A 19500-nucleotide genomic window follows, 5' to 3' on the forward strand; every position below is an offset into this window, starting at 1 on the left:
GCGCAAGCCAGCTCTGATGGCAAGAGATCCCTGGATAGCAAACTGGAGTAGAATCCATATAAACAGATACCAAGTGAAATGGCATAGAGAACAAAGGGGGCCAAGGGCTGAGCCTTATGGTACTCCAAATGATAGAGGAAGCAGCTAGGGGAAGGATCCACAGAAAATTAACAATAAGAGGTAGATTTACTAAAGCTTCTAAAAATTAAATTAGGTGTTTTTTTCCCATAGCAACCAATAAGATGATGTCTATAATTTCTCTATTTCATCATAGAAAACAAGAGACAGAATCTGATTGGTTGCCATTGGCTACATCACTTCTTTTCATATTTAGGAGCTTTAGTAAAGATGAGAACTAGGAGAACAAGACCAATGGAACATAATGTTTGTATGAGAAATGTATTATCAACTATATCAAATGCAGCAGAGCTATACAGGAACATTAATACTAAATAGTTTCCTGTAGATTTAGCAGTGATAAGATCATAGGCTTAGAGACTTCTTTGTGCAGTTATGGCAAGGAATACTTAGTGAAGCGAGTCCAATAGGTTGCGTGAGGAGCCAAAGCATGTGAGCACAGAACATTGGCGTGGCAGAGTATACAAGGGGCCTACAGTATCAGACAGACCCGGATACGATTTTATTTTCACATTTGAAGTTTACAGACCCTTATTTAAAGAAAAGTTACCATTAGAGCGAGGAAATGAGATTACAGATTTCAGTTGAAGGGGAGATGGGGATAATAAAAATCAATTATGGATTAAGTGAAGAGGTAGTAGAATGGGAAGTGAAGAGGAGATTAGAAACATCATCTTTCAACTTAATTTGTGGGATCAAAGAAAAGTTTCCAGAAATATATTGTGTTGCTCTAACAAGGAGACACCCTTTTATATTAGAGGGCATATGTATTAATTACAGAATTGCCGCCATTATTAACACTACAATTCACAGCGGTTATTTTCTTTTTTAACTAAAATATCCCTGCTAAGTATTGTATGTGGGAAAACACTTTGGAACAGCTGTAGTGATAACCATTGTCTCTGGACCAGATGTATCAAGCTTCAAAAAGTGATAAAATGGAAAGTGATAAACAGCCACCCAATCAGTTCCTACCTGCAATGTTACAGGCTGGGTTTGAAAAATGACAAGTAGGATCTGATTGGCTTTTTGTTTATTACTCTCCACTTTATTACTTTTTGAAGCTTGATGCATCTGGCCCCCAGTTCATCCTTTGATGAAGCTACCAGGCATAGTGAAAGGCGTAAAGAGGGCATTGGTGTCTCCCCCAACCCAGTGTTCCTGGATTGCAGACCTGAGCACCCCCATCTGGATTCACTTCCATCTTTTCCAACTTGGATACAACTGCTCATCTATTATCATCCATAGGAGGTTGAGGACGTATTTCCTGCACAAAGATCTGCAGTAGGAGTTAGTTATTTGTGCCATCCTGGGCCACTCCTGGCAAAACTTGCAACACATTTGTTCTCCCTCTGGATGACCATTTGGGGACTCATGCCACCATTGATGGGCTTGTAAAAATCAGGACTCTCCAGGACACCTGAACTATACGGTTGGTGGGGACCCTACAAAATCCTGAATTCAGTGTACACTTGTTTTTATTCATGCTGGCTATTTAACGTATTTTTAGCTTATTAATAATAAATACTTAGTGATAGATCAACCAGTGTTATAGTTTTAGTTTTTAGTGCTGTTTATTTTTGCACTCTTTTTTCTATCTGGCCCCCAGTGAGGTACTGTACTTTCATGGCATCTTGGAGGAGTTTCTCCGCAAACGTGTACATATATGTATGCACATAGTGTCAGTTTTTAGGATCACAACCGACACTTGGTGGAGGCTGCGGGAGGGGGAACCCAAAGATCTCTCACTCTTGCTACTATGCCTCATAGTCTTAAAGCAGTTTACACCATCGGAAGATGGCATGAACTAACATGGCATCTCTGAATAGCTTCACTTTTCAGGAAATAATAGACAGGGCTCAGATCATAGTCCCCAGTGGTGATAATGAGGATTGTGATCTGTATTGTTATCAAGCATCCTACAGGAGAATTCTATGGCATATCCTGCATTATGCAATTAACCACAAACTGTAAATTATGCAGAAACAAGATATATTGGCCCCTAGATTATCAATTTTATCCTTTGCATAGTGACCCAGATCATAGGCATTGGAGAGATTAGAGGTTTAGACAGGGATAAGAGATTATAAATACAGTATATGGTTGTACATATCAGCAGTTGGTTATAAAGGGGCAGATGTATTAAGCCTGGCGAAGAGATAAACTGGAGATAAAGTGGAGAAAAAGTGGAAAGAGAAAACGCACCAGCCAATCAACTCCCAACTGTCATATTTCAAACACAGCTGATTGGCTGGTACATTATCTCCTTCTACTTTATCTCCAGTTTATCTCTTCGCCAGGCTTAATACATCTGCCCCATTATCCCAGCAGTCAGAACAATGGAAAATGTTAATTCTTTTCACTCAACCCATAAACTCCATCCGAACCCAGATTGTCCCATTACACAGCCTAACCCTAAAGCTGGCTATGCACTAGTGTGATTTGGGCACTTTTCATCCAATTCCGATGAATCGGACTGAGAAATCGGATGAAATGTTTCAATTTGTAGGTGTAACAGCTCCTATTCCAATCCAATGTGCAGTCCCATGCGCATCAGATTGGAGACGGTAGATTTATCTATCTATCTATCTATCTATCTATCTATCTATCTATCTATCTATCTATCTATCAGCAGCTGGCAGGGTATAAATAGGCACATGTTTGCAAGGTAAACAATGCCTAGATTTCAAATTAGCATGAGGAAAGCAAATTTAAATATAACCTGTCAATCAGCAGGAATCCGTTAATTGTGTTCAGTCTCAGTATTTGGCACATGGAATCAAATTATCTGGTTTTACGCAGGAATTAGATTTCTCACATGAGGGTGTCCTTTCTTAAGACATGTCTGAAATAGTCCATAATTCAGGAATATCCCCTGGAGTGCATGCAAGCTGTACAAAGGTTTTACTTGGTCAAATTAACACTAAACCTTCCAGACCAGAATAATTACCACATGGCAGAATGTCACAAAGCGATCTACTCACCAGACGGGCAATGCCTTATATATCAAAATACTGCCCCTTTTCTAAGCGATCTGACTAGATTGCTTATAAACGGAGCACTGATCGCTCCGTGTGTATGCCCTGCAGCAATGGCGATGTGTGTCGTTATCGCCTGCTGGGAAAGGCAATGCAAGGCCCCGCTCAGCACGATCGCTCAGAACACAGCATTGTGGTTTGTATCGGTGCACAGCAATGGGTGCTGAGCGATCGCGCTGAAGCACGTCTCTCAGCCAAAAAGCCGGGTCGCCACGTCTGTATGCCCCTTAATTGAGCAGTCGATATATTTAAACATAAACAGCTACACAAATAAATAAAATAATAAATTAATAAAAAATCATCAAAATAATATCCCAATATCTGGATACTTTTAAAACAATAATTTCTGTAATCCCAGTGACTAGCGCTAGAACAACCGACTTCAGGGCTGTAGCAGCTATGCCTACTACAGTATGTCATTACATCTGCAGCTGACATTAAGGTCCTCTTTTCACAGCCTTGTGAGTCTCCCAGATGCCACCCGCATCGCCCCCGCGCCCCCCTCCTCGAACACCTGCAGGCATGCGAATGGGTGATTTGCATAATCATCCATTTGCAGCCTTGGGTTCAGCGCTTGCAGATCTGAGACACCTCTATGGTGTCTCAGACCTGCAAGCGCCCTGTGCGGGAAGCAGGCAGGCAGCTGACATCAAGGAAAAGGGGGATATTAGCAGCGCTAAAATTTTAAATAAAATTGGTTCTCACAAGTGAATCAATTTTAAAGGATAACAATTTAATGACACAATATAAAAAAACAATTCAATCCGGATATAATTAAAAAGGGGAAAACAGTGATAGCTGATGTTAGGTTTTGGACTTTATCAATGGATATAACCTGCACTGGACCGGGCGTGTGTCCCTTATGTTCAGTCCTTGGGGGAACCACTTTGGCTGGAAGGCCACTGGAGGTATGAAAATCCTGTGGAATTAGGGCAATGGTTACCCAACACTTGGAATTGGCCTCAACGATGGATGCGGTGTAAGTCCAAAAGATGGTAAAGTTCTCCCAGGGTTTGGGGCTCAGGTCCAGGAAGTGTAGCAGGAAAGTCCAACAACAATGTAGCAAGGGGAAGATCCACGTAAAACACCTACGCGTTTTGCTGTCCCCTGTCAGCTTTATCACATCCATTGACATCAGCTGCCCGCTCCCTGCCACTGCGTCATTGGAGAATTACCATGGGAGCACACAGCATTCTCAACGCTGGGCGTTCCCATAAGCAAATTCGCCGGCCTGCCGCAAAACCACTCCACCCCCTGCTCTGACTTCTGTGCGCGAGCACTGTGGCCGCTCGCACACAGCGGCCCACATGCACATAAAAACCTATGCGGATGCGCAGTCACGAACAATCGGTCCCTCGTGCTAATACACGGGGGACCAATTGAAATAGAATAAGTGCAGAACCTCAACATTTCTCCTTGATGGCCTCCTACTCTAAACACAGATCCATGGTCACACCAATATTCTTAATTTTTTTTTTTGAAGGCAGCATGTTTCATTAGTGTATATGACAGGATTATTGCTAATGCTTAGTAAAGGTTATCAAGAGACACTTGATCAAGGGCTGTTGCTACTGGGTGATTAGGATAAAGTAATGACAGATTAGGAAAGGAGAATGTAGAAATTGGAAAGAGAGGTTGTGCCAAAAAAGGTAGAGAGATGATGAAAATGAAAACACACACACACACACACACACACACACACACACACACACACACACACACACACACATATACTGTATACATACATAGCATTAGTATTTACACTCAATAACACTTGAAAAAAACAACTACAATGCACAGTGGTGGAATATCTTGAATGGTTGCACAGGAGCTGTTATTTTGTATTTACTACAGCTAAGGTTGGTATCTGATATACAGTATAAGTATAAGCATTGCATTACTGTAGAAAGTGCTGTTTGGTCAAGTAAATAGGTGCTAGGGCAAGGGCCCCCCCACACACACACACACTATTTGAGTGGTGTCACCTCCCCCCCTCTACGCTCACGGCACCCCGTGACCTCCCATTATTTCCAAATGGTATCAGCTGAAAATGTCCCCAGCATAGCCTCATTACCTTCCACGCACAGCTGCGTGCGCATGAGTGATGGGTGGATCTGGTCTCATCACTTCTACATAAAGTCACTCACATGTTAAGCCTCATACACAACAGACAACTTTTTTAAAAGACTTCCCTCATGATATCGCCGGTGGAGCCCCATTGCGTACTGTGTATGGGGCTTTACAGTTATGTTTTTTGGGGGATGTTTATTATACAAATGTTGTAGGAAATCACCTGAAAAATGTAAATTAATATACACTGAAAGTATTACATGGGTTCTGCAGTGGATACCAAAGCTATGTGCTGCGCTTTCCCGGATTCTCATCCCAATAGTGATGGCGTTGGCCATAGTGGGTCCGTGGGCTACATATCGTACAACATACTTGGAGAGGGATTGTCCTGACCCCTCACCAGTAACAGCCACTGGTATAGTGCTGTATAATTGCTAACAATGTGCAGGAGATCCACAACATAAAGTAAAGTAATCCTCGATGCAACCACTTTGTGTGCAAACTGCTGGGATTGGTGCCTATTGGAGCTATTGACATTGGATTATATTTTATTACATTTTGGCAGAAATTAAATTTATTATTGCCTGAAAACAGTGAGAATAAATTCTATTAATCTAGAATAAACCTCAACAAACAGTAAATAGGATCCTTAATGTTGTATTTTTCTTCTCGTACACTGTTATCTGCATTCCCCATAGTGTCCTCTATGCTGTTTCTTACATAAATGTGTGTGTGTGTGTGTGTGTGTATGGATAGATGGATAGACGGATGGATGGATAGATAGCCCTTGGGGGATGCATAAACTGCAGTACATTACTGCAGCTGATAGGATACCCCCTTGTGTCTTTAAAACATTAGTGTATAGTCCATCTAAAAATAGAGCAGTAAAAGGCAGTATAAACAGCAATTTCACTTACCAGTCTTCTGACACTGTGCTATTTTCTCATAAACACCATCTGCATTCTCAATTAGAGCCTTGCTGCTTTGGATTATCTGTGGATTAAGAGATACAAAATGTAAAATCTAAAGCATACAAGACATATACTACATACAGTAGATACATGCAGTTTATTGTAGGGTATTTTCTGATGACTAGTCTGTAATAAAATAAGGATGCAGGGAAAATACTTTTGGGGCTTCTTAAAATTGGATTTATTTTACCAATTGTTCAAAAATGTTAAAGTGGATATTTGAGAAAAAAGAACTCAAATATTCTCTTTTCTTTCCCAAGAGGATACAGGTGACACCTGGTAAAATGCTGGCAGGGATAAATGGGTGAGGAGCATGGTCACACGATGGGGGGTCATTCTAGAGATGCAGGCTGCCCCCAGTGACCAGTGTGAGTGCAGTGCGGGCTTCAACACAGTAACATAATGTCGCATTGCAGCACCCAGCTCTTGTTGGCACTCTGGGGTCACCCACTTGGGGGGTATCGGAAGAAAGATTGCAGCGCCACTTAAAAATACACCATTACGCTTTAGATTATATAGGAGTATGAGCAGATAAGGGGGTGCACACTGGTCAGATAATGTATGTAAAGTACTTTAATAATAGTAAACTCTTATAGTACATCTAAGTTTCCAAATACAGGCACTCTCCAGACCGACGATCCTGGTAACCTTAATTACACCAATTCCTCCTGGCCTCTAATTTCTTCTGCACATGATCAGACCTAGGCGGGAGAGTTACCAAAGCTTGAAGAGAAATCAAGTATCCACCATCAGCTTCTAAATGCCACGTTACAGCCAGCGTTTGAAAAAAGGACAGTTAGGAGCAGATTGGTTGGTATTTTCTTTTCTCTCTGTGTTCTTTCTCTCCAAGCTTTGGTAAATCTCCCCCTAGGCCTGATTAAGTGGAGAAATGTGCTTTGTTCTCCAACTGAATCAGGAGCATTATTTTAACAATTTTCACAAATTAATTATTTCAAAATCTGTGTTACATTGTTTAGGTTCTTTCTCAATTGTTAAAAAGAAACCACAGAAACTCAATTAATAATCGCTTCTGGCAAAGTAACACTTAAACCTAATACCAAGAAAGATGTTATTGCTAACTTATCTACTTGTGAGATGGATATGAGAATTGGCTTATAGAACAGATGACAGCCTGTTCTCTTCCTTATTAATGGTAACAGGACACAAGCTGAAGCTAACAAAAGATGATTTGTTTTTCTTACATTTTTTTATATACATTGCATTTTTATTAACAATTACAAATTAAATCAATAACAATGTTTACAAACAGTATTTTCCATTTTTAGTTTAGGAATATGGGCATCTAGACGAGTCAGCATGTCGACATTTTCTGAATGTCAACATAGATGCTATGCCCACTAAGCGAGATCCCTGCTGTATACTGTGCTTGCTTAACCATGTAACTGGCTTCGTTTTTTTATTTTTTATTTTGCTTTTTAAACTTTCCCGATTTTTGTTTTAATTTACTTAAGTGTACAATGTTTTTTTTTTTTAACATGTTTAACATTTTAAAGAAAAAAATGCCAAAATTGTTTCTTTCTTCCGCTGTGTCCAAAACTCCAACTTAAAAAAAAAAAACTGCAACCTACAAATCCCCCAGCAGCAATACAACGTACTCCTAGTGATGTGTTAGTATCCCCATGTGTCACCCAATAAAATATCAATAAATAATTTTGTGGGTATCACCCATTACCCACTCACCTCCCTTGTACACTCAACCCACCCCCATCACGCTTGCTTTTGGGTTTCCCAGGGGGTCATTGTTTGTTTATCTGCTGGGACAAGTAACAAACTAAAGGCAATGGAGTAAAACTGATGTTCGTTGATGCGTGTATATGCCATACTTAACTACTCTTCTTGAATGGCCTGGAGGCTTCCCAATCTCGGGTGGTGCTCACAGCCACTCGGAGGAGAATACAAGTCTCCCGCAACTGCCTGGTGCCATATCACTGGTGGTTCAGACCTCCCATTTTACTTTGGTAGTAGGAAACCTGGGATTCTTATGACACGTATCAATAAAACCATATCATCATAGCTATTATAGGGGTGGGGCCATGATGATGCCCCCCCCCCCCCCAATGCTGCCCAGTTCTGAAGTACCATGCCCCCATTATGCGCACTACAAAGTGCCAATCTGGCTACCCAATCTCTTGTAAACCATGTAACCATGTTTCAGACAAAATTGTATTCATTTTACACTGCACCCTTTAGTTAAAATGCTTCTATAGTTTCTCATAGCTTGTCTAAAGGCACAAACTGTATGTAATGAAACTTACAAGAGAAAATGTGTGTCTCTGAAGACGTCTCAGTTATTTTGTGTCCCCATACATTATGTATTCAAAATTTGGTTTCACCTGGTCTAAATTTTATTACAAAAAATTCCATAAAAAATAGTGTTGTAGATGTATTAAAGAGATGTAACACTGCGTGTTGTGCTGCTATAGCACTCTCTGCTTCGCCTCATTACTAGGCAAAGCAGGAAGCCACACTGACTAGATATACAGTAGTACTAGAATCTTATCTGCTGGAGCAGGGGAGTGAAAACTCCTACCTCCAGTGACTTCCCGCCATAGCACACAGTGTATTATGGAAATACGCAGTAGCTAAACATCGTTCACACAGGGGAGCGTGTAAATTAGAATGACCTGCTTTATCAACAAACTTTACAAACCACTTAAGATAGAGCAGTGGTGCCCTGGGCTGGTGGTCCAGGACCAATTCAAATTATTTATGGTGAGTGTAATAGGCAAAACCAGTGCTTTTGGCTTCCAATCATGAAATATGTGGACAAACGTAAGTGAATCCTGTCTCTCACCACATAACTGAACCTAAGGATGACATATAAAACACAATTTACTGAAGTTAATATTTTTTTTATGGTTTTTGGTCTATTGATGCCAAGGAAAATTACTGATAATCTAGAGCAGTGGTAGCCAACCCTAGCCCTAGAGAGCTACCAACAGTTCACATTTTCCAGACAACCTAGCTGCTGCACAGCTGCACTCATTAATCACTTACACATTCTAAAAGATGCACAGATGGAGCTAATTAGCTCACTTGTGATTCTGTGAGGAGACCTGCAAAACATGCACTGTTGGTAGCTCTCGAGGACTAGGGTTGGCTACCCCAGATCTAGAGCACATGTTCTCAAAGTCTTGAGGATCCCACACAGTGCATGTTTTGCAGGTCTCCTCAAAGAATCAAGTGAAATAATTTGCTCCACCTGTGGATCCTTTAAAATGTGTCAGTCAATAATGAGTGCACCTGTCGGGTGACCTGAAAAACATGAACGGTGTGTAGGGTCCTGAGGACCGAGTTTGAGAACCACTGATCTAGGGCACTGTGATTTGAAAAAGATTGGGAACCACTGAGATAGAGACATCCAAAACAATCTTCAAGCTAGCTGACCTGTGGCCCAATGTGACCAAACTGAAAAAATAAAAGATCAATTAGGTAATAAGAAACTGTATATCTGAATATGAAACATGCTTTTCATTAAGTTATACAAATCTCATCCTGTCCTTACTGTAACTGTCTGCATTTCCCCAGTGAAATAAAGCCTTAAGTGACCCTAGTTTTACATTGACCACACAGTAGAGTAATTGACAGTCATTGTCCCATCTCTATTCATAGACAACTATCTGATGTGCCCAGTTCAGGAATTAGGAATTAAACCACAGGTGCACAGGGAGAGTTCACCAACTGTCAAATCTTCAAAGAGCTTTGGACATTTATCTCACTTTATCACCCTTGTATTTATCTCTTGTTAAGGCTTAATACATCTGCCTCAATGTCCAAAAACTCCAAAATGAAGCAACCAAATTACATTGCCAATATAATTCTGCATATTAACAGACCAAGGGGGTGATTCAACACTGCTCGATAAAAAGTGGTCATTCTCTGCTTAGTGAGCGGCTTAACGCTGCCTGGCGCCCGGTCGAACGACCTCCCCGCCGAATCCCCTCGCTAACATACACGGGGATGTATGCAAACACATCACCTCACATGTGGCTGAATCGGAGAGGATTCATTCGATGTGATTGTTGACCATCCAATGATTTCTCTCCCCTTCAGAAACTGACTTTTATTTCCTAGCGGCACACTAAATAAGATTGTAAAATTACCATGAGAACCTCACAGGGCAAAACACATTGGCCCCCACAGAAAAACAACCAAACCTATTGGCCCTCATATAAAAAAAAATCACACTGGTCCCCACAGGTAACAAAAATAAAATACATTGGCCCTTTCCATGAAAAGAAGAGACCAATAAATAACAGTTGAACTGGTGGTGGCTGTAAACTGGTTTGGGCATCTCTAGATCTGGGGGCACACTTGAGAAAAGCTCAAGGGACACTAGTGTGCCACGGCACAGTGGTTAAAAAAACACTGAACTACAGCATCAAAGAGATGTCACCAAAAAAAAAAAGTAATCTTTCTGCTATTAATATATAGATGAATTATGTGAATCATGAAAAACCTACAGAACTTCTGTGCAAGAGCCAATACGTTTTCTTTCATCGGATTTTAAAATGTCAGAAGAATGCGAGTCGCATTGGGAATAATTGAGTTACATCACCTATGTGTCCTTTCCACTGGAACAAAAATATATCTCGTGTTTCCGATTTGCCATAATGCGGAGAAACAAATATGAAAGGTATGTTTGTCACTTTCATTAGCAATATTTAACCTCTGCTAAAAATGCATTTAATAAACAAAATACCATTAGAGAAGAGCTCCGGCAATGCCCACGCTGTAACCTTGAACGCATGGAGCGTATTTCATGGATACTTTTTTCTAAACATTAAATCTCATATTTCACTGCAGGTTGCTAAATAAATGCTAGATAATTCCACTGCATAAGCTTATGTGGGTGTACACTTAACCACACATTCTTTTAAATAGAAAATGTTTTGTTACTGTATGTGTGGAATGCATTATACTGGGATATTAAGGGGCACATTCACTAAAGCATCTAGAAATGAAAAATGGGGATGTTGACCACACAAACAATCGGATTGTGTCTATCATTTCTCTATTGCATCCCAGAAAATGATAGAAACTACTTACTGGTTGCTAGGGGCAACATCCCTTCTTTAAATTTTTTGAAGCTTTAGTAAATTTACTCCTTAGATTAGTGTTTTTTTTTTAAATGGCACATGAATGGCATAGAAATCATTAATGGGGTCCTTCTCATTTTTAATAAGCCCCTCTCTTTGCTCCCCACTATGCTTCTCCAAACGTACCTTTGCTCATTCCAGCCAAAAAGTTATATTTTAACCTCATTGGTCCACATAACTTGCTTCCAAAATGCATCAGGCTTGTCTATATGTTCATTTGCAAACTTCAAGCGCTGATTTTTGTGGTGAGGACGGAGAAGAGGTTTTCTTCTGATGACTCTTCCATGAAGACCATATTTGTACAAGTATCTCTTTATAATGGAATAGTGTACCACAACTCCAGTGTCTGCCAGATCTTCCTGGAGGGATTGTGCAGTGAAACGTGGATTTTGACTTGCTTTTCTCACAATCCTGCGAGTTGTTCTGACTGATATTTTTCTTGGTCTTCAGGATCTTGCTTTAACTTACACTGTTCCTGATGACTGCCATTTCTTAATTACAATTTAATTACATTAAATACAAGCTGTCCTCCCACCAGAAAATTATGAATAAAAAGCCCACTCCACTATACACCCCTCCTCTGCGTATTAAACATCCTCTACCACCCTGGAACTTATGTATCAGGGCCCCTTCATTCAGACCAATGCCCCCTTCTCCCACCATATGTGCAGAAAAGGGGTAATTAGTGGAAATGTATGTATGTATGTATGTATGTATGTATGTATGTATGTATGTATGTATGTATGTATGTATATATATATATATATATATATATATATATATATATATATATATATATATATATATATATATATATATATATATATATACATACAGGTTGAGTATCCCTTATCCAAAATGCTCGGGACCAGGAGAATTTTGGATAACGGATTATTCCGTATTTCGGAATATTTTAATATTTCAATGATGTATTTTGAAGTATCTTGCATTTATGCTGTATAAACACATAATATACACACAAATATATTTTATTACCACATAAAATACACACAAATATATTTTCATTGTTCAAAAAACAAGGTTTCAAAACGTGAAACAAAATGTGTGTACTATCTCAGCACTGAATTTGAATGCCAAGCAATCATTGTCTTGCACATATATAGTGCCAGTTACATATCATGTCCCCAGTGATGCTGTTACAAATGTCCCCAGTGAGTTTTTAGCAAAAAAAAATTTTTTTTTCTCTTTCTGGAATGTCCGTATTTCGGAATAATTCGGATAACGGATATTCGGATACGGGATACTCGACCTGTATATATATATAATGTATATATAACAAATCTGTGCTTACCGGCACTCCTCGGACTTCACTCAGCAAGCAATATATTTCAACTGGACACATAATACTTTAACTGACCCGGCATATACTGGGTCACCTAAGTGTCCATCTCCGTGCTTTACTCCGCCCCTCTGGAAACCCCCTTCTGAAAATCCTGCATTTGCCCCTGAGACCCCAAACCTGACCTGCACCATCATGTCGTCCACTACAATGCTGGGAGCAAACCCCACCCTTTCTTGTGACTTCATCTTAAACAGCGTAAAAAGGTCAGTCTTTAATGACACCAGCAAGGAAAGACAAGGCTGATCCGTTTTCAGTGTAAAAGGGCATTACAAGGTAATAACCTGGATTGAAGTGCAGTGTAAATGGGGTCTGAGGCAGGGCATGCCGTGGCAATTTCCTGTGTCCTACCCGGCATTCTGGTGTAAAAGTGGTATCAGTTTCAGTGTTTTACACAACTGCTTTTAGAGGAACCAATGGTGCTGATTGTTGGGGCAAGGTCAGATGAGTCTGGCCTTTTAAAACCTTGAGATTGACATCACCTGGTCTTTCCTGACAATGACTGAGAACAATCCATGACACTGCCAGGTCTCAGCTGTCCAAAGGGGGCGGTGCATGCTATAAACTCTGCAGGGTGCACAAACTTTTGCAGATGCCATTTTTTGTTTTCTGTTATTTCGAAAGTGTAAATTATGGAAATAAAATCAAACTTTTATGACATGCTATAAGAATTTTTTTTTTCTTTTTGGTACTACACAAGGCACGCACTTCTCTTCTACCTCCAGTGTTCGGACATATCGGACATTGCAGTGTTTGGCATATTGTGTCTGGGGCATTGCGGTGTGTGACATAATGGGTGAGATTTAATAGGATGAAAGATTCAGAAAGTGAGAGATTTGGGAATAAATCTCCAGTTTTTTTAAAGCGGCAATCATTTACACTGCAAAACCAGTTTGAATTTTTAGTGTAAATGATTGCCGCTTTAGAATAAACTGGAGATTTCTTCCCAAATCTCTCACTTTCTGAATCTCTCATCTTATTAAATCTCACCCAAAGTGTCAGGGGCATTACAGTGTGTGGAATATTGTGTAAAGGGCATTTTCTTGGTTGTTACCGGAATCCCAAACGCCGCAATGCCGACAAGGGGGGGCCGTTGATCACCCCCCCCCCTCTTGTTGGCGCGCTGCGCTCGCCACGCAGCAGGCCCAGTGCCTCACTGCGCTCGGCACACTATTTTATTCTCCCTCTATGGGTGTCCACGGCACCCATAGAGGGAGAATAAAATAGTGCCTGCATTGCGGTGGTCGGGATTCCAGCATCGGTATTTCGGCCGCCGGGATTTTGACCGCATCCCGTGGTGGCAGCTCTATTGATCATATTATATACCAGTGCTATCGTTGTCATAATTTAAGGAACTTGCCAAGAGGAGGGGGGTTTCTGTGTAACCAGAACCTCCCCTATTACCCCCCCTCCCTACCCTCGTTTGCCTATGCTATATGGTATTTCAGTTTTGCAAACCAACCTGTCAAGGAGCCTCAAAAGTTGACCTGCAAGAGGGAGATAAGGAGGTGGGGGAAAGTATTGACACATAATATGCAAGATTGCTTAAAGGGTGTAGAAGTACAGAAAATACCTACAAATACATCTGTTGCTGGTACTTAAGGTGCCCATACGCTATGCGATTTTGGGCCAATTTCACCCAATTTCTGCACTTTGGGATGATAAATTTGGTGAAATCTGCCCAAAATCACATGTGTGTGACATTCGATAAGATGTGCGGCCCTGTGCACATCGGACCGGATCAGGAGATTGGACATGCAGCAGATCAGATCATGTCTGACATCCCTGTTGGCTCATGGTGTAGATTTCCCTGCAAGTCACCTTGCATCCGGGCAGTGGGTGCTGAGCGCTAGCGGGCTGTGATCAGCGGGACGAGCAACAGTGGGTATTAAAATGTTAAAATAACCTGTCAAATGACTGGCTGGCCTCTGATTGGCTGGGAGCTCTCTCAGCCAATCAGTGGCCGTCCAGAAGGGAGGCAGCTGATTGGCTGAGAGTGATCTCTCTCAGCCAATCAGAGGTCGGCCAGTCATTTGACACGCTATTTTATAATTCTAATACCCGCCGCTGCACATCCTGCTGATCACTGTCCGCTAGCGCTCAGCACTCGCAGACTGCCCCACTGCTCCTCACCACCCACTGCAGCTCCCCGGTCTTATATGTGATAAATCGCATGCGATTTATCACATGTAAAAAATGGCACATCAAGTGCCAAATCGCACGTGAGCCTCCCGGGGAGCTCCCGGGTGGCTCACAGGAGAATTAGGTCCGACTTTTCTTTAGGACAAGTTGGCCTAATGTATGAGGGCCTTTAGAATCTTCTCATCTTCATGCAATCTTCCCTCAAACCACTGAGGTGCTAGTGTGGCTATAGGAGAGAGAGCTTAGCTGTCATGTTACAGGCTGGGTTTGAAAAATGACAATTAGGAGCTGATTGGCTGGTTGTTTATCACGCTCCAATTTGTTTTGCCCAACAGTGAAACAGGCTTCCTCAAACTGGGGAGGGGCAGACCATGCCTAACCCACTACATTCCCCCCTTCATACTGCCCTTTAGTGCTACCTGAGGGACACCTACCTCCTCGCTGTTTATCTGCCATCTCAACTATTCAGTTTCCCTTTCCTGTGTGCTCTTTAGAAGGTCAGCCCATTATGTAAATTTCAGGCATACTTGGCACATTTCATAAGGACAATTTGCCAGTGTGTACTGAGGAAGATTAAATTTGCCAATGTCCTCAACAACAGATACATCTGCAGATGGCAGTGGTGGTTGATCAGTGTTTATGAACAACCACCATCTACAGATATATCTTTATGTGTGTACCCAGCTTTTTAGGGGGACTCAATGATCAAACTTGGCAATCACTGCGCTAGCAAATTTAAATTGGCAGAACTGCACAAATTACCATCCGTTTTCTCTAGGTTGGTAAAAATTGACCAACCCTCATTTTTCTAGAGATCTGTCCATGCTCCACTAGACTCTAGCACAGCGCTAGTATTCAGAGCTGTCAGCTGCCATTCTCCTTACTGGAGAATGAACACAAGCACCCTCCACTTTTTTATACACCCCTGTTTTTCTCTGCATTCCCCAGTAAACCCACGAGACAACAGAAAGCAGTATACAGTATGTACCAAACTGATTTCTAGAATAAAAAGAGCATTAGAAGCCAGCTTAACCAAACACACTGCCTTCAGACGTCTGACTACTGCTCAGAAAAGTGAGGAAGAAACTATCCATCACATCATTAATTCTGAGACATGATGTGAAACTAAAATATAGTCCTCATTTAGCTCAATTATTCAAAACAAAATGCTAATGAACATCTGCAATTATTGGGGATAGTTGAAGGGAATGTTGCATTTCCATTTATATTTGCCTTGTCATAAGGGAAAGCACTCAAAGAAAACAATTTATAACTTTCTCCAGCTGTTGAACCAAATATGGATCATGGAAAATAATGCTCATACACAATATATTCATTGGCTGAATAGTGCTCTAACAGAAAAAAACAACAAATGTAGGATCCTGCAAACACAAGATGTGTGACCAGCAAAGACAGCAGCTACAGTATTACAAACATTCCTGTTAGGAGAAAGCTTAAGGCCCCCAATTTGGCCACTTTTCACCCGATTCTGACGGATCTGGCCAAGAAGTGAGGTGAAAAGTGGCCAAATTGCACATGATTGGCATCTGATCCAATGTGTCGTCCCGTGCACATCGGATCAGAGATTGGGCATGCTTCAGGTTCAACCTCCGACATGGCATATCAGCTAATTATATTGGGTACTCGTGTAGTTTCACGGCGTCAGCATGGCGCCGTGCTACTTCCGGGTTCTACGCTCGCCACAAACTATGTTAAAAAAAGTAACTTAACTCCATGCCAACATGGATAGTTCATACCTCCACTATCCATGTTGGCATGGAGTTGATTTTAAATAGCAAGGCAAGCGTAGCGAGCCACCGAGCCCGCAGCGTGGGCGAGCCCCGCAAGGCGCCGTGAAACTACACAAGTACCTTATATTGTTAAGGGTGCATGCTCCTGCAGGTGGTTATCGCCCCCTCTGTCATCTGTACATCAAGGTAAATCCAGTCAAGGACAGCATACTCCTGGATGTGGCCACTAAATGATATAGATTAATGTGTATGAACACTTGCTTGCTCAGGGAGTTCCAGCCAAGGAAAATCGTTAATGATATCGCTCATGGACGATATTCTCTAATGTGTTCCCAGGAGGGAGGAGGGCGGCGGGTAGAGAGAGACAGAGAAAGAGAGAGAGAGAGATAGGGGTGTGAGGGAAAGACTGGTGATGCTGTGAAGACTTGATAGTGTTAAGGCAGAGTGGACAGGATGCTGATGTGACTGGAAATACAGAAAAGAGAGTGATCCTGAGACAAACTGTACACTGATAAACCTCCTGCTCCATAAACTTTGCTGTTATTAAACCAATTTGAAGTTTATTCAGTGTAGTCCAGGGCTGGCCAAACCGGTCCTCAAGATCTACCAACATTCCAGGTTTTCCAAATCCCCTAGCTGGTGCACAGCTGTAGTTATTACTAACTGGCACATTTTGCATGCCGCATTCAGTCCTACTATAGACCAAGGTTGCATGAACAACATGAACAGTTGGTAGATCTTGAGGACAGGTTTGGCCACCCCTGCTGTAGACTGATCATCTAGTTACAGTATAAGCCTACTGCCATTTTAACAAGGACAATGACACCACACAGGTTCTCACAATTGCCATGTAAGTCAGTTGAGCTTCTGTTTTGCACTCTCCCACTAATAAACTTCACCTCCTACACGTTTTTAATACTCCGCATCTAACCCCTTCCTTTTCAGACTTCTCAGCTCTTCAAGCTTCCTCCAGTCTTCATACTGTCCGATGCTGGCAGTCATTGGTGCAGGGCAGGAGACTGTGAGAGCTCCTTGTAAAGCACCTATGGGGGAATTGTTGCAGCCGTGTTGGGGCCTCCAAAGTGTGGGGGCCACTAGGCGACTGCCCCTGTTGCCGCCTCCCTATAATCCAACCATTGCTTCAGGTAATGTCTATGGGCCTGATTTGGAGTTGGCTTCTCCTAGTAAAGGAGACTTATGCTGGCGGTAAATTTACTAAGATGGGAGTTCTACTGCAAATGGGTAACCATATGTTATGTTTCCCAGAGTAACCAATCAGATTCTATTTATTATCTTAGAGAAGGTGCTAAATAAATAAGAAGTACTATCTGATTGGTTGCTATGGGCAACATTTCATCTTCAATAGAAATCCCATATTATTAATTTTACACCACAAGCCAGTATTCAATGCCTCAGATTCGCCGTAGTTTACAGCAAATCTGGCATTTATCCGGGCTAACAGCGAATTTTTCCTCTGAAATAACGTTTCTCCCTATTCAATGGAGACAATTCGCTGCAAGTGAACAGCGAATGTCTGATGATTTGCCGTGTGCAATTCGCCGGTGGTTTTCAATGGGGTTTTTAGTCAAATTCGCCGAGAGTGTATTCAATGGTCAAATGGAGAACTGCTTTCTCCAGTGATTTTCGCCATGATTCACCGTTTTGCATTCATCATCTTTTAAAGGTGAACTGGAATGTGATCTTTTAAAATAAAGGGTTTTTTAAAGAAGTCAATCAAATCTTAAATTCTTCTATGGACAAAGATTTTCCCACTGAATTGTAAAGTTAAAAAGCATAGACAACTATACTGCAGCTATTTCTCTCATTTCAAAACATTCTTGCATGCTTCTCTGATACCCATACAAAGGATCAGGGTTGATATTCGCCAAGCTGTATCGGACCTGTCAAATGATACTGATGATTTTTTGTTGTACATAAGGAACACCCAACAAGTTCGTTTTTCAATTGTGTTTCTTTTTTCTTTCCCTTAACAAGAGAAAAGGGTCAATTACACTTCATTACAAATTGACTCAGCCTGTCTAAGCTAAAGGCAGCAAATGTGTGATGAGGTTATTATTGATCTCTGCCTTGTTAGTAGATTCTGTTATTTTTGCTCTGCCACACAGCAGGAAATTCTACCGCAAACCAAGACCTTGGCAAAATGCACAATAATATTGTATGTGTGTGTTATTATTGTAATGTACATTTGCTAATTATTTGGTTAATTTAAATATAAAAAAAAAGTATTAAACCTTCCATGGCAGTAATCACAGCTCCTAAACCAGGCCTTACCAAAATGTGGCACCCCAGCTGTTGTAAAACTACAATCCCAGCATGCTCTGATACAGTTTTAGGATTCCCTAATAGGAAAAACCTGCAACAGGGCATGCTGGGAGTTTGTAGTTTAGCAATAGCTAGCGAGCCAGGTCACCTGACGGGATTGGTTTGAAATCCCGGTGGTCAAAATCCGGACACCGAAATCCCGTGAAGGGGGGACGTGGATCCCTCTTGCGGGCTCTCTGCGCTCGCCACGCAGCGGGAACACTAATTTATTCTCCCTCTATGGGTGTCATGGACACCCACAGAGGGACAAAGTGCCGGGATTTCGGCGGTCGCATCCCCACCTTTGTGTAGATCAGTGGTTCCCAGCCCAGCAGGTGCACTCATTATTCAGACACATTTTAAAAGATCCACAGGTGGGGCGAATTATATTACTTGTGATTCTGTGTGGAGACCTGGAAAACGTGCACTGTTGGGGGTAATTGAGGACCAGGATTGGGAACCACTGGTGTAGATAAAAGAAAGCAGCCGTCCTAATTTCGCTTTAACAATATTTTCCCACTTTTCCTTGCAGGAATCTTCTAGCGCAGAATTATTCTAAGGTCTTTTTGTAGGCACGGATTGTATGAG

The 19500-nt window shown here is 41.5% G+C and overlaps 1 protein-coding gene across 1 annotated transcript in view; it reads right to left on the bottom strand.

The window, feature by feature from the left end:
• Positions 1–19500, bottom strand: part of PLCL2 (phospholipase C like 2) — a 190314-nt gene that overhangs the window by 38919 nt on the left and 131895 nt on the right. The window contains exon 5 of the mRNA XM_083188785.1: positions 6164–6239. Coding sequence (XP_083044911.1) covers positions 6164–6239 — 76 coding nt within the window. The remainder of the gene's footprint in view (positions 1–6163; positions 6240–19500) is intronic.

Source organism: Crinia signifera, chromosome 5, assembly GCF_055691185.1.
Source record: "Crinia signifera chromosome 5, ASM5569118v1, whole genome shotgun sequence".
Lineage (NCBI taxonomy): Eukaryota > Metazoa > Chordata > Amphibia > Anura > Myobatrachidae > Crinia > Crinia signifera.